The sequence below is a fragment of the Eucalyptus grandis genome, chromosome 1 (assembly GCF_016545825.1).
Source record: "Eucalyptus grandis isolate ANBG69807.140 chromosome 1, ASM1654582v1, whole genome shotgun sequence".
Classification (NCBI taxonomy): Eukaryota; Viridiplantae; Streptophyta; class Magnoliopsida; order Myrtales; family Myrtaceae; genus Eucalyptus; species Eucalyptus grandis.
In genome coordinates this window covers 41,597,135-41,625,002 of record NC_052612.1, presented here as the reverse complement: position 1 = coordinate 41,625,002, position 27,868 = coordinate 41,597,135, and the positions used below count along the sequence as shown (strand labels likewise).

The following is a 27,868-nucleotide window of genomic DNA, read 5'->3' as shown; positions in this document are numbered from 1 at the left end:
ACTTGTCGCAAAAGTGCATCAAGTTCTAAAATTTAAAAAAAAAAATACGATTAAATCCTAAAACTTTTCAAATTGGTGCCAACTCCCTCTGTTAACACTATCAATTTGTCTAACAAAAAATGATGACATGGCATTTAAAATTTTTTTTTTCCTACGTGGCATTTTTTTTTTTTTTTTTTTTTTTTTTTTTTACTTTTTGCTTCAAATCTTATTTAAGTAATAGTAAAAAAATTCTAAAATAATTTTAAAAAACAAAACTAGGAAAAAAAATTAAAAGAAAGGTGCAAGAACGCGACTGGGTGCTGGCACCATCACCCATCACCAAAGGGACCGGTGAAGGTCGCTAGCCTTAGGTGACAGAAGGGGCCCGACCCTCATCGGCCTAGGTGAGGCCATCATCGGCCTAGGCAAGGGCTGGTGAGGCTTGCCCAAATCTAGGTGACGCCTTGATTTGGGCCAGTGCGACTCAACCAAATCTAGGCGACACCAGCCCTTGCCTGTGGCTGACGAGCCTCCTTAGCCCCAGGTGAGGCCTTGCTAACCCCAAGCGAGGGGTGATGACCCTCGCTAGGCCCAAGGGAGGGCCAACGTCGCCTAAATCTGAATGAGCCTCAACCGGGCCTAGTGAGGGTCCCTGTGGCCAGCGAGGCTCGATTAGGCAACACCAGCCCTCACCTAGGGCCAATGATGGCCGACTTCTGGCACACAATTTCCAAGTACTTATCGTACATCGTTGCTAAAATAAGAGAACTATACTCAAGAAAATTTTGATAATAAATTGCAATTATAACAATTACACTAGGCTAGAATATAAGAAACTGAGCTATCTCCAACTCTAATTATCATTAGCCTTGTCTCTGTACATAACGAGAGATGGAACTAAGGAGGGGAATTTGTACAAAAAACACTAGGGAAAGCAAACACTAAGTATCCCGCCTCTTGTCACTTATATACACACATGGTCAAAAAACAAAAATCTCTCCCAAAAGTTAGGCGCTCATCGATCACCACCTACACTGCTGGGCTACTACCATGGCTCGGACCGTCATCATACAGTGGCAGAGGTCCCATCAGCCGACCTCCCACGTGTGCGTACAGGGCTACAAAGACCAAGTATGCTGGCCCAGTTGGGGCCCCTGTGTCCACCGTCAAGCAGGAGGTACACTTGACAAAGGTCATGCCTGGAAACTACTAGTCATGGATCTCCTCCTGTCGCCATACGAAATCAGATGGAGCGCCATAGAGGATAGTTGTGGTGGCAGCAAGTGGAGTGGAGGACATCTTCTAATCTGAAGAAAAAAAAACACCATAAACAAGTGTGAGTTTTAAAATAAAACTCAGCAAGTAGGCCGATAGTCTTAGCTTGAGGGTTGGCCACTAACGAGTAAATAGTTTGCCATGTACCAACCACGGGGTTCGGTTAGGAGTTTATACTATTCGCCCAAAGGTAAATCTAGTGCTAAAGGGAATATTAAGTGTGGTTCCCACTAATAATTGAATCAAAATAGAAAAGAAACTATCTAATCGCCGTGTCTATATGAGTTTGGCTACAACAATCACCCAGGGGGAGACGACACCCCACCCTGTACCCCTTGCACCCAATCTGGCATCGCGAGGTCCCTTGAGGAGTTATTCAACCTTCCTCAATCCTTTGGAGAGTACACCATCACTCTCTTTCACCCCTCTCCAGGCATCCCGACACCTGAGGCCTCCCATCGACTTCTTGGCCAATTGCACAACATATGTATTCTCATCTTGTTGCAGCACTAAACAATTCCCGTGCACAAGCCAGCTCATAAACTAAGATAATGAAACCCTAAACTCATTCGAGAGACTCGGACTAAGCTTTGTCGCCGTCTCTTAAACTGGACTTAACTTAATATGCTGTGAACAAAATAAATGAAAGTTGAGAAGTTCTCAACCTAACTTAGGACCATTTGGTACGCACAAGGTGACTAATGCAAACAATAAAAGCAAGCCAAATATTTCTACCAATCTCACATCATAATGGCCAGCTCACAGCCTCATTCTCAATTCACCTATAAAATCTGGATCAACACACCAACTCGCGGCTTATTCTGAACTACTCATGAAACCCAAATTCAGGACATTAAGTTTGCGGCCTCACCTCCACCGTGACCTCGTCGACCAAAGCAAAGACTTGGGACCTCATCTTCTTTCCCATTCATGGCTCTCTCTCTCTCTCTCTCTCTCTCTCTCTCTCTCTCTCTCTTCTCTCTCTTGCTCGATCGCCCTCTCATTCGTGGCCTCTCTCTCCTCTTAACTAACCGAACACTACCCAGCTCACCGCATCACTCTCCTACTCACTTGAGACTTACAGTTTGCTCACAAAACGCACTAGACTTCACCCGACCCCTATGACAACCTGAATTTTTAGATTTCGTTTTCGATTAAACAAATCGGGCATTTCATCAACACGCCGATAGTGCTCTTCTCTGAGTTGATTACTCATGAGATAACGAGACTATTTGGGAAAGCCATTAAGGGATTTCAATGCAATAGATTTGAGAATTCGATCAGAAATCGACTACTCGACCATGTTGATCTATAAGGTCATTACGGCATCGTCAAAAATCGATCAGAGACCGGAGATAGATCGAGTCGATGGAGATATGTGATTAGTACATGGGTGATTTCACCTAATTGCAAAATTATCGTCGAACGACACTAGACCGATTTTTCTGTCATTTCTGTACCTGGTATCCGTATTTGAAATCTCGAGATTTTCATGACAACTAAGAGTCACCAATGTGTTAAAAATGTATAATGTGACTCGAGATAAATCGATCATAGGTCAATTACACTAAAAATTCTTAAAAACTATCCGATAGGTTAGGTCATGAGAAAAGTACACTACAAATGCCATAACTTTGCCCAAAGGGATACTTAAATACCATAACTTATGAAAAGTACACTTAAGTGCAACATTTAAAGAAAAGTGGGACACCTGAATGCCACATCCAGCGAAGACAGCCGGAAATCATACGTGGTATTTAAATATTAATATTTCTCGTCGAGGTGGCTCACCTGGAGAGCCGAGTCGCTCTAATTCACCCAAAACGACATCGTTTTGGCATAATTTGAATTTTAATATAATATAAAAATTAATTAAATTTAAAATAAAATAATAAAATAATTTATATTTCTTTATTAAAATAATAATGATAATGATAATAGTAATAATAATTAAAAAAAAAAAAAAAAAAAAACCAGAAATAAAGGAGGAGGAAGGCGGTCGGTGGCTGAGGGCTGAGCCCTCGCTGCCGCCGCCACCTCCCCACCATCACCAGAAGGTGGGGAGGGTCGGCCCTCGGTTAGGGCTCGGCGGCCCCACCCTAGCCGTCGGTTGCCTTCCTTCTCCTCCTCCCCCCCTTTTCTTCCTCCTCCTTAGCCGCCGCTTGCTTCCCTTCCTCCTCGGCAAGGACTCGCAGTCTTCACCCAAATCCGGCGAGGTTGACGGCCCTCGCCCAGCCGGCCAAGGGCTGTCGCCCGCTAGGGGTTGCCTCAGCGAGTAATGGCCCTTGGCTCGTTCGGGCGAGGGTCATCGACCCTCGTTGGATCTGGGCAAAAGTTACAACCCTTGCCCCGATGCGGGGCGAGGGCTCGCGAGCCCTCACCGCCGGTCGGCTGGGAAGCCGGCCCCAGCCGGGGCCCTGGCGACCCTAGCCGACCCTCCCCACTCCGTCGCCGGCCCCCATTTTTTTAATTTTTTTTTTTTTAAATTTTAAATTTTAAAATCATTATTTTAAAATTTTTATACTAAATTTAATTTAATTAATTTTTATACTAAATTTATTTAATTAATTTTTATATAAATTTATTTTTTTATTTAATTTAATTAATTTTTATACTAAATTTAATTAATCTTTTAATTATTTTTTACCACGTCAACCCAAAACGATGCTATTTTTGTATTATTTGATCACGTCGGCGTGCAAAACAACATAGTTTTGCACTCGCTTCGCCGGAAAAATGTCACGTATGCATTTTGGCCGAGTTGGCACTCAAGTAGCCATTTTGCTTCGATTTTGGCACTTAAGTATATCTTTCATAAGTTATGGCACTTAAGTGTCCCTTCCAGTGGTCCGCGTTTCATTAGGTCACGCTAAAATCGCGTCGAATTGAAATTAACTGCGAATTTGAACCCGATTTCAGAAATTGAAAATTTTGTCATGTCACGATCTATTTTAGGAACGTTAACTCATCCTCCGAAGAATTTTCGGAGATTCCGAGATTTTTACAGAAAATCGATTCAGATGTCGCGGAAAAAAATATCGGAATTTCGGATGGGTTAAGTCGAAGGAAATTTGAATTTCCAAGCTGAGCCTTTGGGTGATAGGGACTTGTAGAAACTTTGTAGACTCTCTCTTTATTAAATTTGGACCTCGATTTGGAGAGATTAGAAGTGAAATTAGAGTTCGAACTTAGTGAAATTCGGACCTTAGGATGGGGGTGTGCAACATTGGTATCAATTTGGATAATTGTGAATTTATATTTCAAAAAAAATAATTGGGGGACATGAATGGATATACTTGAAGACTTTTTGGTCCAAGAAATGATGAATAGATTTTTTAGGCTTGACTTTTGCTTCATCTCTATCTCTTCCTCATTTTCCTTTAGTCTCCTATCCTTGCTTTGCTTTCATTCTTCTTCCTTCGAGCAAAACCGAAGCAGCTTCATCCCCTCCGATTCTGCAGCTCCCATTTTACTTCATCGAATTCAACGTCCCCTTCTTTGCAGTCCAAGTGTTGACCGAATCCCCTCCATCTTCGTTGCTCCCTGCCATACGTCCATTTCCGCCTCCACTCACCCTACTTTGTTTGTTCCTTTCTTCTGCATCACCGCCAGCACGCGCGCACGCCTGCCAAGTCCACCGAATGCTCTTCTTCTCCAACATTTCAGTCTTTGTTTTGCTCGGTCAAAACTCCATCGAAGCCTCTGCCGAACTTGCCACCAGCCTGCTTCCATTTTCATTTGTTGACCCTGTGCCAGCTAGCTTCGCCCACGCATCTCCTCGGTCTTCCCCATCTCGCGCCAGCAAGCATCCCGAAGCTGCTGCCAATTCACGCCCTCCACAACTCGTGTCTTCTTCGGTCAAGTTCAGCTCCATCTTTGACCGGAGCATTTCGCCATCACCTCCAGCGAAGCTTGGCCCAGCGAAGCGTTTTCTTCAAGCCCAGCCATTTGAAGCCCATCTTTGGGCTTTTTTGTTCAGCCCACAAACCAGTGGAGTCCAGCCCAGCGAAATTTTCAAGTCCAGCAGCCCATCAATTGAGTCATTCGGCCCACTTGAAGTCAGCCCAAGAAGCCAGTGAAGCCCATGAAATTTCCAGCTCATCTTCAGTTTGAGTCAGGCCCATTTGAAGCCCAAGCCCGCGAAGCAAGCCAGCCCAATTCAGCAACAAGTCTCAGTTTGGGCTGAGATTTGTTGGGCCGATTTTAGGTCCGGTCCAAGCCCGTTAGTGTCGTCGCGAGCCCAAGTTCAGCTACCGTCGCATCGCCGTCACGGTGAATCAGTTCTCATAATAAACCAGCAAGTTTATGCACTAAACTCTTCTTAGTAGGCTAATAACGTTTAAGGGGTGTTTAGATTTATTTAAGTGTAATTAGTTTAATTGTTAAGTTAGTTAGTTAAATTAAGATAGTTAGATTAAGTAATTAGGTGGTTAGAAATTTATAGTTAATTATATTAGTGTGTTGTTATATAGATAGAATGTTTAGAATAAATTATTTCGCTCAATAGGTGGTTAGATTATAATTATTTAGCCTAAGTTAGCATTTTTAGTAATTATTTAATTATTAAATATTTTCCGGAAATTAGGCCGAGATAGCCGATGATCGGAATTTCATACTGATTAATCGTGTGGTTAGTTTATGCAATCGAGTGTTAAATTGTGAAATTTGAGTGTTGATTGGAAATTGGGTTAATTATTCCAAAATTTATGAATTTTGACATTTATTCAGAAAATCCTGGGTGTTGGGTTTTAAACATCGAAAATGGTTTTATATACTATATAAATAAGTGGGATTTTAAAAAGAGGGTTATGAATTTTTCGGGTCCAATTTAACCGTGTATCCACACACGACAATTTTCACCAAGTGTTTTTAATACAACAAAAATAAGTCAAGATCACTATTTTAATTAAGGCATTTGAGTGCAATGCACAGTATCCTAAGCTGAGTTTAAGTGGTCGTGTGTTGGTTAAATGAACCCATCCTCGAACTGTGTCGGATGGACGTTACCCTATATGGGATACCAATTTATTGGGTTTTGGGTCGCAGTAGAGGTTGGACCTATACTCCTTCGGGAAAGTAGTCTTTGAGAGACGTAACTGTGCTCAATGGGGTGAGACGATACCTGGCTACGCCAGTAGACTGCCGAATTTCTAGTAGGCCGTACCTTAGAGTGGGCGAAATTACCAATTGGAATGCATGTTGAGTGGAATAGATGCATCGGATTATGGGACAAAATTGTGTGATATGGAATGGGACGTGTCATAACGATTTGACCCTATAATCAGGACCCCTATGATTCATTGAGTTGAGTAAGGCATTTCAATTATTGTATGCATTGATTTTATGCATAATGTGTATAAACTGTGCTGACTTGCATGGTGGAACTGAGGCGAGATAAGTCATATATGTTAAATGTGTGATTGTGTGTTAGGATGCCTCTAGGCATATTGTCCTCCTAATCGGGGTTTAGAATGTGGACTCGCTGAGATTTATATCTCACCTCGTCGTGGGACAATTTTTTAGGGTCATCAAGTGGAGGACCTGGAGCTGAGAGGAGGTGATCAAAAGTGTAGGTCAGTTATGACTGCTTCTTTTTAAAAAGCCAGTTGTTGTAGTCTTTTGGTCATAGACCTTGTACATGGATCAGTGTGTATATAAAGGTGTGTGAAATTTGTGAATTTGATATTCTACTTTTCTATCTCAAGATGGTTATTGTCAGGGGATTTATTATTCACTTTCGCATATGCAATAAAATAAAAATGGTTGGCGACTCGTCTTGAGAAGTCGCAAAATATTATCGACTAGAGAGGGATGGGCACGCGCTCGGGGTTTGGGGCGTGACAACCTCACCGGGCTTACGAACCACACTTGCTCTCACTTCGAATCTCTTGAATTACTAACCCAACATTCGACGCACTATCCTTTCTCTCACCCAGGCCTCATGGACATAGCCCACATGGCTTGCAGCACCACCCTACAATCACTACGCATTATCCAGCCTGATGACACTACTTTCTTTCACTCCAAGCCCCACGGACACACATGTATTGCTTTCAGACTTCACTGTTCATCACTCGAGCTCGCTTGCTAAGCATTTTGGACCAAGTAACCAGCTCGGGGAGATCCTGATAGAGTTTCGGTGTTTCCCGAGCTACTCAAATCACCCCAATCCTTAAGGTGTGTTTGTTTCATGGAAAACTCAATGATTAAAAAAAATATTTTCTTGAAAAATACTTTCTAGGAATACGATTAGTTTTCTTTTGTTTGGTATATATCATTGAAAACATTTTTTCCTATTTGGACTTCATTGGAAAATGCTTTCTCTCAAATAAAGAATGAAATTTTTTTAAAAATATTTATTTTTCATTTATTTTTCCTTTTTTTCCCTTCCCTCCCAGCCGCCTCCCCACCTAACCCATCGCCCCTTCCTCCTGTCCACCGCCATCACCGCCATCTTCAATGACCTCACCTCCCTCTGCAACGATTCCGTTCACTGAAGCTTGACTGAACTCCAAGCACAAGCACAAGCCAACGAGCCTTGACCATGCTTGAGGCGCAGGTGCACACATTGCAAACAAGGACAAACCTAGGCTCGCACTAGAAGAAGGCGCAGGCGCACCGAACAGAGAAGCAACAGAGTTCCCTAATGAGGCAAACAATTGTGAAGGGGAACTTGACGCGAACGGCGGCGAACCAGAGCTCACGGCAGGCTGAGCCATCCCAAAGGGCGACGATCCTCCAGACGCGACCGACGACAGTGTACCGAAGAGCATCGGCGCCAAAGTCGCCAGTGTGGAGTCAAATCCATTGGAGAATGAAGGTGCAAAAGACACCGACGAAGAGGAAGAGGAGGGAGCAAAGCCAACGGGAGTGCAGGAGGGGCTAGGGTTGGAGGCGGCGGCAGTGACGAAAGGGAGGGGGCGAAGGAGAAGGAGAGAGGGGTGGAGGAGTTAGGATTTACGTTCATAGGCAAAGAAAGAAAAGAGAAAACAAGAAAAAAGAAAAGAAAATAAATAATAATAACAAATTCAAAAATTTTAATTAGAATTTTTTTAATAACAAATTTTCATTAAGCAATGACCTTAAAACATTTTTAAAAACGTTTTTCGGTTCTTTTCAAAGGGGAAATTGTTTTCCTGAATTTAAGCTTTGAAAGGAAAACATTTTTTGTTAATTAGAAAAATATTTTCCGTTGATTCATTTTCCTAAATGAACCAAACACTATAAAATGAGGAAAATGTTTTCTCAAATATTGTTTTATGCAAAGCAAACACACCATTCGTTTACAAACCATAAAATCATCACCGGAAAATGAAACTTAGAGGCCCACTTACTTTGGTGAATTTTGCCATTACTTTAGCAAACCCACCTCGTCCCCAAAAACAAAGAAAAGAAACTCTCGTCACGAAATTAACGTGTGTAAAAAAAAAAAAAAAAAAAAAAAAACTTAATGATCGCTGATTTGACTTCAAATGTGTAATATATGTTTGGTTCCTACCTAAGCCCACTAGCAAATAATTTCCTCTATTTTCCTTATGTATTTCCATTCACAGGGACGAATTGGAGCCATCCACGTTTTTCACCAAATATGCGTGCGTAAGGAATACTATTTCGGCTTCTTTTTTTCTCAGCTCGAGTATTTGTGGCAAGAAAAATTGAACAGTGATTAAATGCGAGATGATGTTCGGAGGCTAACGGGTATATGAGTTAATTCGTGAATATTCCTGACAACCCTTTTATTTTCTTTATTATTATCATTATTATTATTCCAACTGATTTCTGCAGTGCCATATGGGGAAGCTATGAAGCACGGACATGTTATACGTGCTTCTGTGTCGTGTTCGACACGTGTCGGATCGTCTCGGACATGTCGACACATTCGAACACGCTCGGACACACGTTGACCGCGTGTCAAATTTGTTGACACGTGGTCAACTTTTGTTGACATGTTTTGACACGCGTGTGGTGAGGGCGAGGGAGCAAAGATGAGGCCATGAGCGACGGCGAGCCTGCAACGGTGAGAGACGGTGAGAGAAATAGCGGAGACTAAGGCGAGGGCGAGGCCGCCACTCTGTGATGCTACGATGGATCGGTAATGAGGCTGCAGCTACGAGGGAGGAAGGGCTAGAGGTGAGGCGGTGAACGATTGTGATGAGGACTGAGAGCAAGCAGAGATTGAGAGGAAGAGGAGAGGAGGGGGTCGTGCGGTGAGGACGAGGAGAAGAAGGGTGCTGCTAGGGTTTTGAGAAGGAAACTAAAAGAATAAAGAAATAAGTGCAATAAAAGTCCTAAAACTTGTAACGAAAATGCAATTAAATCCTAAAACGTGCAAAAAGTGCAATTTTTTTTTTGTAAAAAAAAGTGCAATTAAGTCCTAAAACTTATCAAATTATTCCAATCGAATCCTAAAGTTAACACTATCAACTTTTTTAACGAAACTGTTGACGTTACATTTAAAATTAATTTTTATTTTCCATGTGGCTTTTTTAATTTTTTTTATATAAATTAGATTTAAAAATTAGAAAAGAAAAGTTAAAATTTATTTAAAAAACAAAACAGTTCAAAAAAAAAAAAAAAAAGGCAGCCAACGCCCATCGCCGGAGGGGCCGGCGATGCAGCGACGACGACAAGGGAGGAGCTGCCTTTTTTTTAAAACAATTTTTAAAATAAATTTTAGATTTTCTTTTTAGTTTTTAAATCTAATTTTTTAAAATAATTGAATAAAAATAATTTAAAAACCCATGTGGAAAATGAAAAATTATTTAAAATTTCACATCAGCGCCACGTTAGTATTTTCCGTTAAAAAAACTGACGGTGTTAACTTTATGACTCGATTCAAACAATTTGACAAGTTTTAGGACTTGATTGCACTTTTTACAAGTTTTATAATTCAATTGCATTTTCATGACAAATTTTAGGATTTCTATTACACTTATCCCAAGAATAAAAAAGAGATTTGGCATGTTGGAGGTAGGGGTGTTAGGAACCAAACTGAATCGAACCGAACCAAAAAATTTGGTTTTTTTCGGTTCGGTTTGGTTCTCATTAAAAATCAATATTTTTTTATTGGTTCGGTTTTTATCGGTTAATCGAACCGAACCAAATCACAAACCGATAAAATCAAACCATTAAAAATTCGGTTTTATTCTCTCCCGACTCCCATCTCCTCTGGCTCTAAGTCCTCTCCTCTTGTGTCTCGTCTTGGTCGGCTTGGAGGTGCAACAGTGAAGGTGACTGCGATGGTGATGGCGATGACGACGGCGACGGTGGCAGGGATGATGACTGCGATGTCGATGGCGACTGATTGAGGGACAGAGCCCCTTTCTTCTGCAAGTCTCTCCTTCATCCCTCTTCCTTTCATAGTTTTTGTGCAAATTGTCGAGTTTTGCGATGGTAAGCTCGGATGTCTTTGGGATTTTTTCTCCCGGCACATCATGTTTGGATCTTTCGTTTCTCGTTTTGGGATCTCCTGTTTGTTTGTGCTTTCTCAAGTCTCGAGCCTTTCAGATTTCGGGTGAACGAGTGGGGTTGGTGATTCGTATTGGTGGCTTGAAATTTGAGGTGGAGGGAATGGAGGAACGAGTCGCTGTACGTGCGTTTGCTACTGTAGTTTTGGGATTGGCCAGGCTTGGGCTTGTCTTAACTGCTGTTGAGGTGGAATGAGAGTTAGCTAATTGCTACAATTGCTCATGTCTATTTAGTTTTAGTGGCTCGGTTAGCCCTTTAAACTATTCATTTTCTATTTCATCTGCTCCGAATTGGCTTTTGGATAGGTTGTAGGGATCTGCATTGGTGATTACTGCCCTTTGGAATCGGTAAAAAAATTTGGGTTGCTTTTGTTTCCCCCCTAAGTGATGGGAAATACCATTTGTTGCAATCAAGAATCTGAAGAACATCAAAGGGTTATCTTTGACTATACCTTGAATGGTTCTTGGTGCTCTTAAAAGAGAAACCCAAAAACAAAAGAGGAATTTATTGCGTAGTTTCAGCAGTGAAGTATGTTAGTGTGTTAAAGTTCTTCTTTTCATGCAGTCTTACATGTAATTGTTTCCCTACCATGATATTGTGAGTAATTCCTCATGGAAAAGGTTGGGCTCATGTGCAGGTCTGTTGTTGTGTCAGCTGGTCTTCTTAGGATTTTTGGGAGGGAGGTTGCGAAGGGCATGCATGTTTATGTTCTTTTTTTTTTGTTTACAAAATCTTTGTTTTTTTTGTTCCCGGGAAAAAAAAAAGAACAGAAACGTGTTTGTTTGCATTTTTGTTCAAAAACTGTTTTTTTGTTCCCGGAACAAAATTGGAACAAAAAAGAAACAAATTATTTTTTTTGTTCTAGAAACACTTTTTGAAGGGCCGAAAATAACAAAAACGAAAAAAAAAAAACTTGTTTCTTTTGTGTTTCTCGCTTTCGTGCCCTGCGCGAGTTTCTCCCTTTTCCGGCGTCTCTCACAGGTTTTCCACCGTCGAGCGATCCGACGCCTCCCAACTGGTCATTCTCTCCGGCGCCTCCCCACTCGGCAGACTCTCCGGCGCCGACAACTGCTGCTCCTTCACCAGCTGAAGTTTCTGATTCGAGGTAAGTTTCTGCGCTCACCAACTGCTGCTCCTCCTTCACTGTTTGACGAGGGCTTCGGCGAGAGCCACCCCTCGTAGATCTGGGCAACGGCTGCTCGAGGCTCGAGCGCGACAGCTCACTCGAGCCAGCGCTTGCCCAGATCTGCGAGACGCTCGCTCGAGCGAGCCCTCGTGCTCGAGCCCCGAGCAAGCATTGCTCACCCAGATCTGCGGCAGATCTGGGTGACGGCTGCTCGCTCGAGCGAGCGTCGCGAGCAGCAGCATTCTGCTCACTCGAGCGAGCAAAGCCGATTTTTTCATAGTTTCTATGCATATATTTCCACTTGATCATCAATTATCAATCGATTCCGCCTGTACTTTGAGTCGAATCCATATCATCACTCGAGCCTTTTCCCTCTTAATGGATTTTGGCAACTTAATTAGGCTGGGGCAAAACTATGTGTTTCTATATGACTATACATAGCGACCCTCTCCTACCAAGTGTAGGTGGAAAGTCTCAGAAAAACCCAGTCAACCTAATGCTGTCAATTATCATTAGGATTTCGAGATAATGAATTTGCATAAGCTTGTTTTTCGTCAAACAAACTTAGATAAAGTGGGTTAAGGTAAAAAGATAGTTTTCTTGGTTGATGGAGCATGTTGATCTAGGAATTTTGATTGCTTCATGGATTGACTGTTGCTCATATGATTGTCACTGACTCGCGGACCCCTCAAGTGCCATAACTTTGGCCAAAAGGACACTTAAGTGCCATAACTTACGAAAAGTACACTTAAGTGCTAAAATCGGAGTAAAAGTGATCACTTGAGTGCCAATCCGGCCAAAACGCCAACGTGGCGTTTTTCCGGCGAAGCATGGCCAAAACGGCGTCGTTTCGGTTGACGTGGAAAAAATAAATAAAAAAAAAATTAATTAAATTAAATTTAAATTTAAATTTAGTTAAAATATTTTAAAAATAATCATTTAAAAATTTAAAAAAACTTTAAAAAAAATTAAAAAAAAAAAAAAAAGGGGAACGGGGAGGCGGGCCGAGGATCGCCCTAGCCGCCACCACCGCCGAGAAGAGCCGGCGACGGCGGGGGAGGGTCGGCCGGGGTCGCCGGGCCCTAGCCGGGCCGGCGACCCGACGGCGAGGGCTCACGAGCCCTCACCGCTGGATCCGGGCGAGGGTCGCGAGCCCTCACCCCACTGGATCTGGGGGCGCGCGGCCCTCGCCCGGCCGGGCCAAGGCCGCCGCCCGCCGGGGCGACCCCGGCGAGCGGCGGCCCTTGGCCCGGCCGGGCGAGGGCCGCCGACCCTCCCCCCGCCGTCGCCGGCCCTTCCCGACGGTGGCGGGCGGCGACGGCGGCGGGAGGGCCGATCCCTCGGCCCGCCTCCCCATTCCCTTTTTTTTTTTTTTAAATTTTTTTTTAAAAGTTTTTTAAATTATTATTTTTTAAAATATATAAAATAAATTTAATTTTAAAATTATTATTTTTAAATATTTTAACTAAATTTAATTTTAAAATTAATTTAATTAATTTTTTAATTTTCTTTTTTACCACGTCGCCCAAAACGACGCCGTTTTGGCCACGTCGCCGTGCAAAACGGCGTCGTTTTGGGCGCGTCCGCCGGAAAACGCCACGTTGGCGTTTTGGTCGGACTTTGGCCAGAGTGGCACTCAAGTAATCCGTTTTTTTTTTCGAATTTGGCACTTAAGTGTACGTTTCGTAAATTATGGCACTTAAGTGTCCATTTAGCCAAAGTTATGGCACTTGAAGCGTTCTTTTCCCGATTGTCACTCGAACTCCTTTTTCCTTAAACCATGAAAGGATTCAAAATTGAATTTGTCTCCATTTTTATGTGCCAGACAATGTAGACTTGGGCATAGCTTGTGGAAAATATTTCCGGGTATGCTGCCTTAGCATCATTGACCCAGGTATGAAGATGGCTTCTGCTATTCTAGAGTCAACTTTTTTATGCTAATGGTTCAACAACACTGTTATGCACTTCTACTAAACACTTATATCGATCTTGTTTCTATCGTCTTCAGGTGATTCGGATATCATTAAGAACATGCCTGGTGACTCTTAGGTTGTCGACGTCCTGATGCCATGAGATTTTGGTCTAGCATTCGTAGATTTATGGGTTTGGGCAAGGAGGGTGCCTCATGAAAAAGGCACTCCGCTGTTGACAGGGAAAATCTTAAATATCAAGCTAATGTGAGATGCAGCTACTGTAACCCATCTTTAGTTGTTTCATTTGGCATTGTTCTAAGAATTCATTTTTCCAATACTATAAAGAATTGAACCTTGTGCTTGTGTTTGTGTTTCTGAATCGCTCTGCATCTCACATAATTAAAGAGGGAACATCTGTTGGCAACAAATTTAAGCTAGAGCTTTCCTGATCAGACTGCTGATGCTCAATGAGTGAAAGATCTCTTTGATATGTGTGGAGCTTTTTGGAAGGCCGTGTGATTGTTTCAATTGGCCCTCTATACATCTACATCCTGCGAGTGTTTCTAATTGCTGAATCTTCACTTCTTCTTTTTTCGAGTTGCTGTGGCATCAATTGACTTCGGCAAAGCTGCCTTTCTTGCCGTGGTTGAATTGTTCATTGTTTCTCCTTCGGTTAGCTCGAGCTTGACCTTGATAAACCGAGTCCGATGGGGGAGGGTTTGTTCTTATGCCTCTTCGCCTGTATTTTTTTTTTTTTTTTTTTCTTTTTAATATCTTTTTCTCGATTTTTCTTGATATCATGTGCTTTTAGCTACGAGGAAAATCGAAACCTCGGTATTAATTAGATGAAGGCAAAATTTGCTCCCTGGAGGCTGCTTAAGTTCAGATTCACACTGCACGAGGAATGAAAATATTTTTGAAAGTTTTTCCTTTTTGTATACTAAAGATTTTAGGTGAATCATTGTAAAAGTAGAATAAATATGGGGAGAAAATATAATAGATTGAAAGCGGTTATTTTTTGAGTTGAGCAATTGGATTGGAGATAGAATTTAAAATTAAATTGATGAGCATTTCATGAGAATGAGAATTCAATACCAAGTTTACACTTTATTTATAATAAATAAAAAAAAGCAATTGAGAAAAATTTGGTGCAAACTTTACTTACAAAATTTTCTACTAAGTATGGCCATATGATCATATTCAGAATGTTTGTCTTCACTCACCATGAACAAAATTAAATTGATGAGCATTTTATGAGAATGAGAATTCAATACCAAGTTTAATTTTATTTATAAATAAAAAAAAAGCACTTTTGAAAAATTTGGAACAAATTTTTTTTACAATTACCAAACGTGTTTATGTTCTTTTTCTATTCCAGGAACATAAATTAAATGTAGTTACCAAACATGTTTCTGTTCTTTTTCTATTCTAGGAACAGAAATTTTTTACAGTTACCAAACGCGTTATTTTGTTCAAAAACTATTCTCCGGAACAAAAATAGTTTTGTTTTTTTTATTTCTGTTTATTGGAACAATTTTTGAATAGAAACACAAACAAACTCACCCTAAGTTTCCTTTGGTTGCTTCAAGTAGAGAGCATAAGGGAAAAGTGAGAAATTCGCTGTTCTTTTTAGTCTCTGGCTGCTAGTCCCTAAGGTCCTGTTTTTTTGGAGTATTTTGACTTATTTATACATATTTTTTTCCAGGGTTACTTCCAAGCACTATTCTCTTGTATCAAGGGGTTATTTTGTTCACTGAATGTGGAGAAGCTGGTGCTTCCAGCAGCTGAAGAAGGCGAGTCAATTTGGACAAAAAGATTTTGTTTCAGAAAGATGAGTGATGAACATGTAAGCCATTTTCTTTACCAAAAAAAAAAAAAAATGTAAGCCATTTCTCTTTCCTTTTCTTTTAAATGACCCCTTTTTAGCGAAGGCAACAAAACTGTAGCCGCATCAAAGAAAGTGAGATGAACTAAAGAAAGAGAACGGTCAGAATTTGTGGGGTAATGGCATCATATGTGCATTATAAGGATAATGATGGATTGGTGGAGCGTTTGATTCCTGTTCTTTTGATACGTTGCATAGCACATAGGGTCTAGCTTGGACTTAGATCTTTGGATGTGTTGTCAGCTAGGGGTGTCCTAATATTTTCTCATGAGGTTGCAGGTTTCATGGAGAAAAATGCAGAACAAAAAATTTTGAAAGAGAACGCGAGGGGAAGGGGAAGGGACGGCTTGCGTGCAAATAGGAGAAAAGGACGCAGTCATTAATGAAGAGAGAGAAGGACGCGGTAAAAATTTGGCTAAAAGAAAAAGTGGGACCCGGCTCCACGTGGCGACACGTGTCGCATCCTGATTGGGCGGGGCACACGGTGACGTGGAGCGCCGGGCGCACCTAATATTCTTTCCTTCTTGTTTGTCGGGCTGGAACGTGAGACATAATATTTTCTTGAGGGAGGAAGGGGAAGTGTCACGTGTGGTGGGGGAGGAAAAGTAGCTCGGCCTTCTCCCACCGGACCCACCTTTAGAAGATAGCCCACCGGAATTAAATTTCTGGGACCAGAATGTAAATGGCCCATGAATTTTAATTTAACACATTAAATTGCTCATGAATTTTTAATTTATGATACTTAAATTTTAGTCACATCATCATAAAGGGGAAAAAATAATAAAAAAATGTTGTATTTTCTAAAATTAATAAAAATGACTTATCAACGACCTCCCTCCTACGATCCACCCATCATCTCTTCTCACCTCTCCACCCCAGAGAGAGATCCCACGCCAATGGCTCTCCCACTGATCCTCCTCTCCATCCCCGTCCTCCTCCTCCTCCTCGCCCACCAGCTCTACCAGCGGCTCCGGTTCAAGCTCCCGCCGGGGCCGCGGGCCTGGCCGGTGGTCGGCAACCTCTATGACATCAAGCCCGTGCGGTGCCGGTGCTTCGCGGAGTGGTCCCAGGCCTATGGGCCCATCATATCGGTCTGGTTCGGTTCCTCCCTGAACGTGGTCGTGTCGAGCTCGGAGCTGGCCAAGGAGGTGCTCAAGGAGCACGACCAGCAGTTGGCGGACCGGCACCGAAGCCGAGCGACCGCCAAGTTCAGCAAGGACGGCCTGGACCTCATATGGGCCGACTACGGCCCCCACTACGTGAAGGTCAGGAAGGTGTGCACGCTGGAGCTCTTCAACCCCAAGCGGCTCGAGGCCCTCCGCCCCATCCGGGAGGACGAGGTCACCGCCATGGTCGAGTCCATCTTCAAGGATTGCACCAACCCCGGTAACTTCTCCTCCTCCTTTTCTTTTTAGCATTCGCAGCCTTCTTTTCTTCCGTTCTGCATCAAAGAGAAGACTGATCTACCGAACTTGAACGTGAGTAATGCGAAGAACTGTATTGAAACAAACGAACCACGTCCAAACGACGGAAGAAACCCATCACGCCGCGCTCTACAAAATGATTTTCTATACGAATCTTATAATGGATTCTAAGGTTGTGTTTTTTCTTTCTATTTATGAACAAAATTTTGTTTTTTTGTCCCGAACAAAAAAGAATAAAAACGCATTTGCTTACGTTTTTGTTTCAAATCTGTTTTTTTGTTCTCGGAACATGTTTATAACATAAACAAGAAAAAAAAAAACTTATTTTTGTTATTTAAAAAAATTTATTTTTTATTTATAAAACAATTTTTAAGAATAAATTTTCCTCTCCTATTTTTTTCTTATTCTTTTTTTTTGGCCGGTCGCCGGCCTCAACCATGGCCCGCGACCGGCCGTCGAGGGACGGCGACCTCGTAAGAGCGTCGCTAGCCCCGGCCAAGTGTCGCTGGCCCCTGACGAGGCTCAACCTTACCTTGGCTGAGCGAGCTTAAGCTCACCCAAATCCGCGAGGCCAAGCTCGCCCAGCCCACCGGCGGTGGCCCGAGCTCGGCCTCGCCGAGCCACCACTGTGGCAATCGGTGGCTGGGTGAGCTCGGCCTTGCTTGGGGTCGCGAGCCTCACCATGGCTGAGTAAGGCCATCGACCATGGCTAAGGCCGGCGACCGGCCAAAAGAAGAAAGAAAGAAAAAATAAAATGAAAATATTAAAAAATTAAAAGAAACAAAAAAAAAAGAACATAAATTTACTAAATGTGTTTTGATTCTTTTTTTATTTTCGGAACAAGTTTACCAAATGCGTTTTTCTCGTAAAAAATAATTCCATAGAATGGAAATAGTTTTTTTCTATTTCTGTTTCTTAGAACAACTTTTTAATAGAAACACAAACAAATGTATCCTAAGTTGAAGTCTAAGTCGTAAATCTGTTTTCGAATAGAATAGCCACTCGTTCGGTCCAAAAAATAGTGGCGTGAAGGGGTAGATTTTCCTCCTTGTTAAAGTCGACGTTTGCCGATGCAAAAACGAAGTTTGTCATGATCATGATCAATAAAAGTTTAGTACATGAATAACGGGACCATTTCCATCCAAAGATGATTTTGTCGGCCAGCCACCCTAGGAGGCTGCCACCTCCCGGGACCTTTTATTGGGGGTTTACCAGCTTAGTATGCTAGAAGAAGGCAGTGACCTCCCTCTAGGCGGAATCCCAACGTTAGTAATACTATGGCCGGAGAGCCTAGTGGGACCTTTATCCTGCGTTCCTTCCCCTCATTTGCCTGTAAATGGCTTGTGGGGGAAAGGTACCATGGAATGGCTTGTTTAGGGTGAAGCAGTTTAAAGACCTGCTCAAGTCTTGAATAATGGGACCCTTTCCATCTCGAGGTGGTTTTGCCATTTTATCCACTTCTCTTCTTCAGTCGTAGCAATTTAAAAGGTTCAAGTCATTTGGTCAGCGAGATCTGACAAATTCAACCTGGAATGGGTGCCAGAAATCATAGCTTTGAGTTTTTACAGTTGCCTCTCAACAAGTACTCGGGGGAGAAAAAGCATTATCCACCCAAATAATAAATTTTCATCATTTTTAAAGTAAAAAAATTTCATCAATATATTTGAAATGAAATTTCTTTTCTTTATTAGCCACGATTAAATTCGAATTTGTTATCGATAAATTTTACAAAAAGAGGAAGGGGTGAACTGATATTTTAATATAGGGCCCTTCTTCATTGAATGTGACTATTAAATAGTCGGTTGCCACCACCAACTTGAAACACTCGGATTTCTCCATTTCCCAGCAAATGGCACAAAATCGGAGTGCACGAATGCCCTACTAGATCTTAGGTAGTCCAAACACGAGATTGTTTACATTAGGTGATAGGGAAGATCGAACGCTTGGTCCATGTACGCAAAGTGCAATTTGGCAAAGTCAATTTCTGCCAACTTCTCTTTCCGTGAATGAATTTAAGACACAGCTCGCCACTTAATCATTGAACTCGTGGATGTCGACCCTCAAAGCTTATCTCTCTTCCATTAATGATGCCGTGCTGTGGGTTTCTAAGAGAAGAAAAATCAATTATGATTGACGGCATCGGGACCAGAAATATTTCAAGCTATCATCATCTTCTCTCTCTCTCTCTCTCTCTCTCTTTGGGGAGTTGAGATTGTTCTGTCTATTCAACCCAATTCACGAGATTTGAGATTACTCCCTCTTTGCTTCTCCTTTAGCAAAGTCATGATGTGGATACGTAGTAACTCATGACTTGGCCACGTCGAGGGCCATGTTCGTCCTGTTCTCGTTTCAACCTATCGTTTCGGCATCGTTTAGGTGGAAATAAGGATTGCTTTTAGCTTCTTCTTGAACGATATTAGCGCATTGAACACGTTCTTCTTGGGAAACTCGGCTGCTTTTTCTGCTTTAAGTAAGTTACTATGCTTGATATGGTAAATGATTCCGAGTCGAATCAGCAGTGTTAAGACCAGAACGATTTGCTATGTGGGTGCAGATAATTCGAGGAAGACCGTGCTGGTGAAGAAGTACCTGGGGGCGGTTGCCTTAAACAACATAACGAGGCTGGTGTTCGGGAAGAGGTTCATGAACGCCGAGGGCGTGATAGAAGGGCAGGGCCTCGAGTTCAAGGGGATCGTGTCCAACGGGGTGAAGCTTGGCGCATCGCTCGTCATGGCGGAGCACATCCCGTGGCTCCGCTGGATGTACCCGCTGGAGGAGGAGCCGTTCGCCAAGCACAGTGCGAGGAGGGACCGCCTCACCCGGGCCATCATGGAGGAGCACACGGTAGCCCGCCAGAAGAGCGGGGCCAAGCAGCATTTCGTCGACGCCCTGCTCACCCTCAAGGACAAATACGACCTCAGCGAAGATACCATCATAGGACTCCTCTGGGTAAGTTTAACGACCGGCTCTGGACACCTGGTTTAGTCCCGAAACCAAATGATCTACTGCAGATTCTAGGAATTTCCTTGGCATTGGAACTAACTGCATGGTCCATACCATATGCAGGACATGATCACAGCAGGCATGGACACTACTGTTATTTCAGTGGAGTGGGCGATGGCCGAGCTGATCAAGAACCCGAGGGTTCAACAGAAGGCCCAAGAGGAGCTCGACCGGGTCGTCGGGTTCGAGCGTGTGGTGACTGAGTCCGACTTCTCGAACCTCCCTTACCTCCAGTGCATTGCTAAGGAAGCGCTCCGGCTGCACCCTCCGACCCCGCTGATGCTCCCCCACCGGTCCAACTCCCACGTCAAGATCGGCGGCTACGACATTCCCAAGGGGTCGAGCGTCCACGTGAATGTGTGGGCCATCGCCCGCGACCCGGCCGTCTGGAATAGCCCGCTCGAGTTCAGGCCCGAGCGGTTCCTCGAGGAAGATGTGGACATGAAGGGCCACGACTTCAGGCTGCTCCCGTTTGGCGCGGGCAGGCGGGTGTGCCCTGGCGCACAGCTCGGGATCAACCTGGTCACGTCCATGCTGGGCCATCTGCTGCACCATTTCGTCTGGACTCCACCGCAAGGGACAAAGCCGGAGGAGATCGACATGTCCGAGAACCCTGGGCTGGTCATGTACATGTCGACGCCTGTGCAATCCGTGGCCACGCCTAGGCTACCCTCCGAACTGTACAAACGCGTGCCGTATGAAATGTAATTTTCCCTCTTTTAACTGTTTTAAATTACAGGATTTTTGAACTTTATGAGAAGATTGTAAAATTTGGAAGTTTGTCATCGTCGTGGATTCATGAACCTGAAAGATGGTTTGTATAACGAGATTTACGATCTGGGAAGTGCAAGAGTTATATATGTAAGAGTTTTCTTAATGTGGACTAAATTAATTGATATTGTAATTTACTGTTTTTACGGTTATCGTAAAACATGATTGATTTAAAGTGAGATAGAAGATTTTTTAATTAGTCTAATATGGACTAGCTAGTGTGGGCCGAGTTGAGCCTGGCCTATAATAAGGGGGACTGGCTGGAAACTCTCACCTGTATCCTCACCTAAGAGGCGTTTACCTAATGCTATGCCTCATTGAGCCAGTGATACAGAGGGCAATAAAGGAGAATGACTTACGTGTGGAACATTGTATTTACACTTCCGCTTCAAGAACAATGGATCTCCTTGATGAGTGGGTAATCCATTTTCTGCTTCCGCTTTATGTTCGATGAATGCGTTAATCTTTCTACTCAATTATTTATGTTCTTGTTCTAGTTATGGAGATATTGAGATTGCACAATTTGCGTCCAACTGTATAAGGAAATGGGAGACTTCGTCGAAAAGGCGATCCTTATATGAATCGAAAGACTAGTTCATCCATTCAAAGCATATCATGGTAAGTATGGCATAAACTTGACAGTAAATTACCAGCAAAACAGATGGCGAATGTAAAGTATGGCATGATGAAAACAGGACATTAAGAGCATCATGGGAAACAGAGCGCCTATGAAAATACAAGTCGGAAGCAAAAGTATGATCGGCCCCGACCGACGGTGTCGGCAAGATGATTGAATGATCACAAAGCTTAATAAGGTTGCTCGTGAGGGGAGACGACGCTTGTGGCCACCGCTGTCAAATGCACAGTGACTGCCGAAACATCGACTCTTGTGAGTATGAAAAAATGGTCTCTCTCTACACTGGGGAAAAAGAAAACAAATCGTTCGCACAAGAGTTCCTTCCTACTTACCATTTTATACCGGGGCTAGTCTTACGCCAAAGGAATTCAAAGAGGATGACAAGTAATTACAATTGGCCCTCTCAACTCGAGCTCAAATGCAAGTTGAGTAATCAGTCGAACCCACCAAAAATTAAAACTAGGAAGTTCTAATTTTTCATGCTAAACTAGAGGGGTTACAGTTTTTATATGGATTATACTTCTTGGTTGGAGGGAAATATCTGTATCTTATAGCAATCTGATCAGAACGTTTACACTTATGATTAGTTCTAGGAAACACATGGTCTTCAGAGATAAATTGAAAACAATCATATTCGATTTGCAATATTTCTCACTAATCCTTCTTCATAAAGAAGAAGAGGGCAGAAATTGCCAATAATCAAAGTAGTTTTTAACCCGATTGCACCATCACATGATTTAATCTGACGACAAGTTTGATGAGCCGGACACAGTTGAGGTGCTCAACCTTGTTGATCCAACGAGTCATGATCAAGGGCTCGTCATTCACCCAAATGTCGATTTCTTCATTGTACGCAATTGTGTGTGAAGAGAGAACCCCTTGCTAGTTTTGATTGTTCGAAATTGTGGAGTAGGAGTGAAGAAACTGAGTTACGTATAAGATTACGTCGTGGGGGTCTCTCTGATGTCTCATTTACCAAATGTCTGCACAAATTTGTGATCCAACGATTGCCTAGTTGAAAACAGCCTTCGCCGATGCAAAGGTTGGTGATTATTTCTCTTCAATTATAAAGTTAAAAAAAAAAAAGAAGTTAATATTTTCTTTTATACAGGGTTCGAAAGAGTAATATATTCTGAATGATGTTCTCTTCCATTCTTTTAAGTCTCTGGAAATCATAGATGATAACTTCCTCTTTTAGGTCTGTATGGATGCTCTCATTCTTGCCATGGATAAGCTCCCTAGACAATTACTCAATAAAGCCAAGGCCCGAGAGCAAGAAAGAGTTCTAAAACATACTCCACCATGTATCACAGTCTTAGGAATTGCTGGTTAGGCGAAGCTTCATTAGAAACAGTTCAACAAATCAGACATGCTAGAAGGAAGCAAAGCCATATAAACAAACTATAGATGCAAGATCATACAAAGTATTAACTTTATATGTACATAGTCGCTGAATAGGGTACTGTTTTCCCGAATTTGACGTGATTTCTCATACATCAAAGAGCTAGACGGTGCTCTTCTGCATATGGACTCAATTTACTATACGCGTCCACAAATTCTTCAACACATACCTCGTAATTATTCTAACAGGGAGTGTATCCACTCCACCCATTGATATAGATAACGTCTAGTCTTTCTCCTTGCTTCCCCCTCCCCACCTTCGGAAGCAACTGAGATCTGGCAGAACTCTCAGTGACCTACACATTAAGAAGAGGTTTCAATCAGATACCCAACAACGAAAAAAAGAAGCCACTGCTCGGGGCTGCTTATTGTCTACTTGTTTTTTCTCATGTGGCTAAACAATGCATGCAACTGCTAGCATTCACTCGCCTCATGAGCTTCAGCCATGGCCACTAGAGCACTGGCTTAAGTTACCACTGGAAAAATCCCCCAACCCCAGACACTGTATCGAGCTTAAACAGAAAACCAAGAAATACTTGTAAAGAGGAAAGCTAGAGTTGGTCTTGGGAAACATTATTAGGAGTTTGGAGTTTGAGGGGTTGGGAAAGCATAACAAAATGTCTCATTAGACCATATGAAAAGCTATGTTTTGATTGCACTTAAGTTTAAACTCGGCAGAGAATTACATAGTAAAAGAGAGGGAATGCAGATGAGTTGCAAAATGACATGTTGCATTGTCCAGATATAAAGATATGCGTACTCATTACACAATTTTTCGAGGCTCATATTGACATAAATAGTAGGCAGAGAAAGATGGAGATGAGAATATGCAGTTAAATTTGAATTAGCTCTCTGAAGCCATAAGATGAATTTGAATATTCACAACAGCGGAGAGTTTCGGCACAGACTGTCGGAGCCTCTGAAATAATTACGACTAACAATAGTCACCTCAATATCCGAAATTTTTGAAATCACCAACCAAATTCAAAACTTTCCTTCCACCTTGGATGCCTATGGTATGATAGGCTACATTCTGTAAATTTTATGCACAGTTAAACCCCCCATGCAATCAAGTAAAATATTCCACATCAAGCAGCTCTAATCCTGATCATGCTAATGTCACAACGGGCAATGAATCTTTTCTTTTTGTCAATTTTAAATCGGTCGTCCTGGAAATGGACAATCCACGGCCAAGTAAAGTCATGGCCAAACAAGTTCATTTGTGGTTAGCCCAATACCTCGCTTAACGCCGAGGCCAGAAGCCTTGGAGGCAGGCACGTCCTCAGCATACTTGAACTCCTGCAGCTGCTTGAAGTTCATCCACGGCTTCACCCACACTTTCGCTTCATAGATCTTCTTCTTGCCGGCATCAACAGCCTCAAGGGTAAGATGGTACAAAGTCCCGGCAACTACCTGCTCTTTGGCCTTCAACACACGAGCAAACTCGAGAAGCGCATTCTGCGATGAATCGAATGACACAAAAGAAGAGTCAAAGAGGAAATCAAACGCAGCAATCCGATATAATGAACAATTAAGGCTATAACTGAAGTCTAAATGATGCTCCAACAATTATTATGCAATTAGAACAAGGCAATCCCAGAAAGAAATCCAAACAAATCACCAGAAAAATGGATTACTAAAGTCAAACACATGCTCGATCAGATTACCTTATCAAAGGCCAACCAGACCTCAATCTAAGGAAACGAAAAAAGGGCAAGAACCAAAGAAAAATGAGAAAATCAAAAGCGGGGGGGAAAATTAGAAAGACCTCATTTTTATTGTGCTCCTCGACAGCGAAACGAGCAAGGCCCTCGATCTGGGCGCTGTTCTGGCTACCCTTGCAGTTGTGGACCCCGCCGGGCTTCATCCTTATGATCTGGCCTTCTCCGCACAGACCCACCTCGCTCGACGCGCACAGGACCGCCGCCACAAGCGCCAAGGCGACGCAGAACCTGTTGAGCTTCATCGGGATTCTGGTAAAAAAGCGATCTTTCTCCTCCCCGCACCGCACGAGTTTGGATTCTCCTCTGTAAAAATTCTCCCTTTCTTTTCAAGACGACGAGATAAACGGATCGAGAGCCTTTGCGTGACTTATGGGGTGGGGGGCCCTTCTTGAATGGTGGTTGCCGGATGGCGTAGCGGCTAAGGAACAGTGTCAAAGTCGACATCGTTTCGGAGGAATCTGCGTGCCGGTCAACGAATGGAGACTGGAGTGATACCCACGATGGAATCTTGATGGGTTCCGTGGTGGTGACAATGGGCCGGATCAGCGCATTGCAGGCTGTGTTCTTGGCCGTAAATCTTCATTTCCCTTCTCCATCTTTCTTTCTTAGAAAAAATGATAATGATATCTAAATTTTGACTTAATATATAATATAATCTCTCAAATTTTAAATTTATTTAATGTAATTACTAAACTATAACCCAATATTCAATTTGATCCTTGAATTTTTATTTTATTCAATGTAGTCCGTAAACTTTTGATATATATTCAATTTAATTCATAAATTATATGAAAATATTCAATATTGTCCCTGAACTTGTATTAATTGAAGGAATATATTGAACATTTTCATATAATTTAAGTTCAAGAACTAAGTTAAATATGTAGCAAAAGTTCAAGAATCACATTGAACATTAAGCTAAAATTCAAAAACCACGTTGGACAACTAAATAGTTAATGGAGTACGTTATATATCAAGCCAAAGTTCTAGAATTATTCGTGTCATTATCCCTCTTTCTTATTTGAGATAATTGCTCAAAACCCCCTGCAACTTTGATGCCATTTGCATAGTAGTCCCTTGACTTTTTGAAAGTTACAAAATGCGACGTCTTAAATTTTTATTTTTGTTACAGCCACTAGTTTTTCAATCAACATAATCATTCAGGACTAACTGAAAATAGACTGATTCACTTTTATTAACCGATGTAATCTCTATTTAATTTTCTCAATTTTATTAACCATGCTTTGCATTGCTATCTTTCTTCTTAACTTCATTAATCATGTAGTAGAGCTTACTTTGATAATAATTAATAAAAAAATATTTAGTCTATTTTTAAATAACACTTAATGGCTATGCAAATGAAAAAGTTTACGGCTGCATTAGAAAACAATCTTTACAAGTTTAATCTATGGCTTTTCAATCGTCATGGGCTATTGCATGATGATGCTAGAATTTAAAGAGGTAATCTGTAATTTTCCGAAGTTTGGGTTCCATTGCGCAACTGTGTCAAAGTTCAGGAGGGATTTTGAGCAATTATCCCTTCTTGTGTTTTTCTTTTTCTGTTTCTTACATGAAGTATCTTTTTTATGGACGATTTTTTTTGGCATACTCTATGTCAATCGAAAGATGAACAAAATTATAGGGATTTATGCACTACGAGTTCTAAAACTTGTCGTGAAAGTGTAACTAAAGATTTTTTTTTTTTTTTTTACATATTCTATGCCAATCGAAAGATGAAGAAAATTATAAGGACATATGCACTATAACTTTTAAAACTTGTCATGAAAGTGCATCAAGTTCTAAATTTTTTAAAAAATAGAATCAAATCCTAAAACTTTTCAAATTGGTGCCGACTCTCTTTGTTAACACTGTCAATTTGTCTAACAAAAAATGATGACATGGCATTTTTAAATTAATTTTTTTCCTACGTGGCATTTTTAATTACTTTTTGCTTCAAATCTTATTTAAATAATAGTAATAAATAAATAAAATCTAAAATAATTTTAAAAAACAAAACTAGGAAAAAAATTTAAAAGAAAGGTGCAAGAATGCGGCTAGGTGCTAGCACCATCACTCATCGCCAAAGGAATCGGCAAAGGTCACTAGCCTTAGGTGACAGAAGGGGGGTGGCCCTCATCGACCTAGGTGAGGCCATCATCAGCCTAGGCAAGGGTTGGTGAGGCTTGCCCAAATCTAGGCAACACCAGTCCTCGCCTATGGCCAACGAGCCTCCCTAGCCCCAGGTGAGGCCTCGCTAACCCTAGGCGAGAGATGATGACCCTCACTAGGCCCAGGGGAGGGCCAACGTCGCCTAAATCCAAATGAGCCTCACCTAGGCCTAGTGAGGGTCCCCGCGGCCAGCAAGGCTCGATTGGGCAACACCAACCCTCACCCAAGGTCGATGATGGCCGACTTGTGGCACCTAATTTCCAAGTACTTATTGTACATCATTGTTAAAATAAGAGAACTATACTCAAGAAAATTTTGACAATAATTGCAACTATAACGATTACGCTAGGCTAGAATATAAGAAAATGAGTTGTCTCCAACTCTAATTATCATCAGCCTTGTCTCTGTACATAACGGGAGATGGAACTAAGGGGGGGGGATTTGTACAAAAAAACACTAGGGAAAGCAAACACTAAGTATCCCAACTCTTGTCACTCATATACACACATGGTCAAAAAACAAAAATCTCTCCCAAAAGTTAGGCATTCATCGATCACCACCTACACCGCTGGGCTACCACCATGGCCTGGACCCTCATCGTACAGTTGTAGAGGTCTCATTAGCCGACCTCCCACCTCTTGTCACATATACACACATGGTCAAAAAACAAAAATCTCTCTCAAAAGTTAGGCGCTCATCGATCACCACCCACACCGCTGGGCTACCACCATGGCCTGGACCCTCATTGTACAGTTGTAGAGGTCTCATTAGCCGACCTCCCACACATGCGTACAGGGCTACAAAGACCAGATATGCTTGCCCAATTGGAGCCCCTGTGTCCACCGTCAAGCAAAAGGTGCACTTAACAAAGTCACGCCTGGAAACTACCGGTCGTGAATCTCCTCTTGTCGCCATACAAAATCAGATGGGGCACCATAGAGAATAGTTGTGGCGGCAGTAGGTGGAGTGAAGGACATCTTCTAATCTGAAAAAAAAAAAAAAAACACCATAAATAAGCGTGAGTTTTAAAATAAAACTCAGCAAGTAAGCTAGTAGTCCTAGCTTGGGGGTTGGTTGCTAACGAGTAAAT

General features: G+C 42.2%; 2 protein-coding genes and 3 long non-coding RNA genes across 5 annotated transcripts; 3 read left to right on the top strand and 2 right to left on the bottom strand.

Annotated features, from left to right (window-relative positions):
• Positions 1-811: 811 nt before the first annotated feature.
• On the bottom strand, positions 812-2,232 carry LOC120294467. Its single transcript, XR_005551753.1, has 2 exons — positions 2,129-2,232; positions 812-1,289 (listed from the first exon to the last, which is right to left on the bottom strand). It is a non-coding gene; the product is annotated as an uncharacterized LOC120294467 (long non-coding RNA).
• A 2,398-nt stretch (positions 2,233-4,630) lies between these two features.
• On the top strand, positions 4,631-6,961 carry LOC120294462. Its single transcript, XR_005551752.1, has 2 exons — positions 4,631-5,529; positions 6,781-6,961. It is a non-coding gene; the product is annotated as an uncharacterized LOC120294462 (long non-coding RNA).
• A 6,682-nt stretch (positions 6,962-13,643) lies between these two features.
• LOC104443741 lies at positions 13,644-14,125 on the top strand. Its single transcript, XR_725217.3, has 2 exons — positions 13,644-13,745; positions 13,860-14,125. It is a non-coding gene; the product is annotated as an uncharacterized LOC104443741 (long non-coding RNA).
• Positions 14,126-16,486: 2,361 nt separating this feature from the next.
• On the top strand, positions 16,487-20,900 carry LOC104443731 (cytochrome P450 98A2). Its single transcript, XM_010057247.3, has 3 exons — positions 16,487-17,035; positions 19,628-20,022; positions 20,140-20,900. The coding sequence occupies exons 1-3, from the start codon at positions 16,546-16,548 to the stop codon at positions 20,782-20,784; spliced, it is 1,530 nt and encodes a 509-aa protein (XP_010055549.1). The 5' UTR covers positions 16,487-16,545; the 3' UTR covers positions 20,785-20,900.
• Positions 20,901-22,875: 1,975 nt separating this feature from the next.
• On the bottom strand, positions 22,876-24,972 carry LOC104443721 (cysteine proteinase inhibitor). The gene is made up of 3 exons (XM_010057236.3): positions 24,654-24,972; positions 24,124-24,343; positions 22,876-23,181 (listed from the first exon to the last, which is right to left on the bottom strand). Exons 1-3 carry the CDS (start codon positions 24,849-24,851, stop codon positions 23,174-23,176), a joined length of 426 nt encoding a protein of 141 aa, XP_010055538.1. The 5' UTR covers positions 24,852-24,972; the 3' UTR covers positions 22,876-23,173.
• Between the last annotated feature and the right edge of the window lie 2,896 nt (positions 24,973-27,868).

Excerpts from the sequence above, each read along its gene's own strand:
- LOC104443721 (XM_010057236.3), bottom strand. The coding sequence starts at position 24,851 with ATGAAGCTCAACAGGTTCTGCGTCGCCTTGGCGCTTGTGGCGGCGGTC. Across the intron at positions 24,344-24,653 it reads AGGAGCACAATAAAAATGAG|AATGCGCTTCTCGAGTTTGC; the intron begins GTCTTTCTAATT and ends GATTCATCGCAG.
- LOC104443731 (XM_010057247.3), top strand. The coding sequence starts at position 16,546 with ATGGCTCTCCCACTGATCCTCCTCTCCATCCCCGTCCTCCTCCTCCTC. Across the intron at positions 17,036-19,627 it reads CAAGGATTGCACCAACCCCG|ATAATTCGAGGAAGACCGTG; the intron begins GTAACTTCTCCT and ends ATGTGGGTGCAG. Across the intron at positions 20,023-20,139 it reads CCATCATAGGACTCCTCTGG|GACATGATCACAGCAGGCAT; the intron begins GTAAGTTTAACG and ends TACCATATGCAG.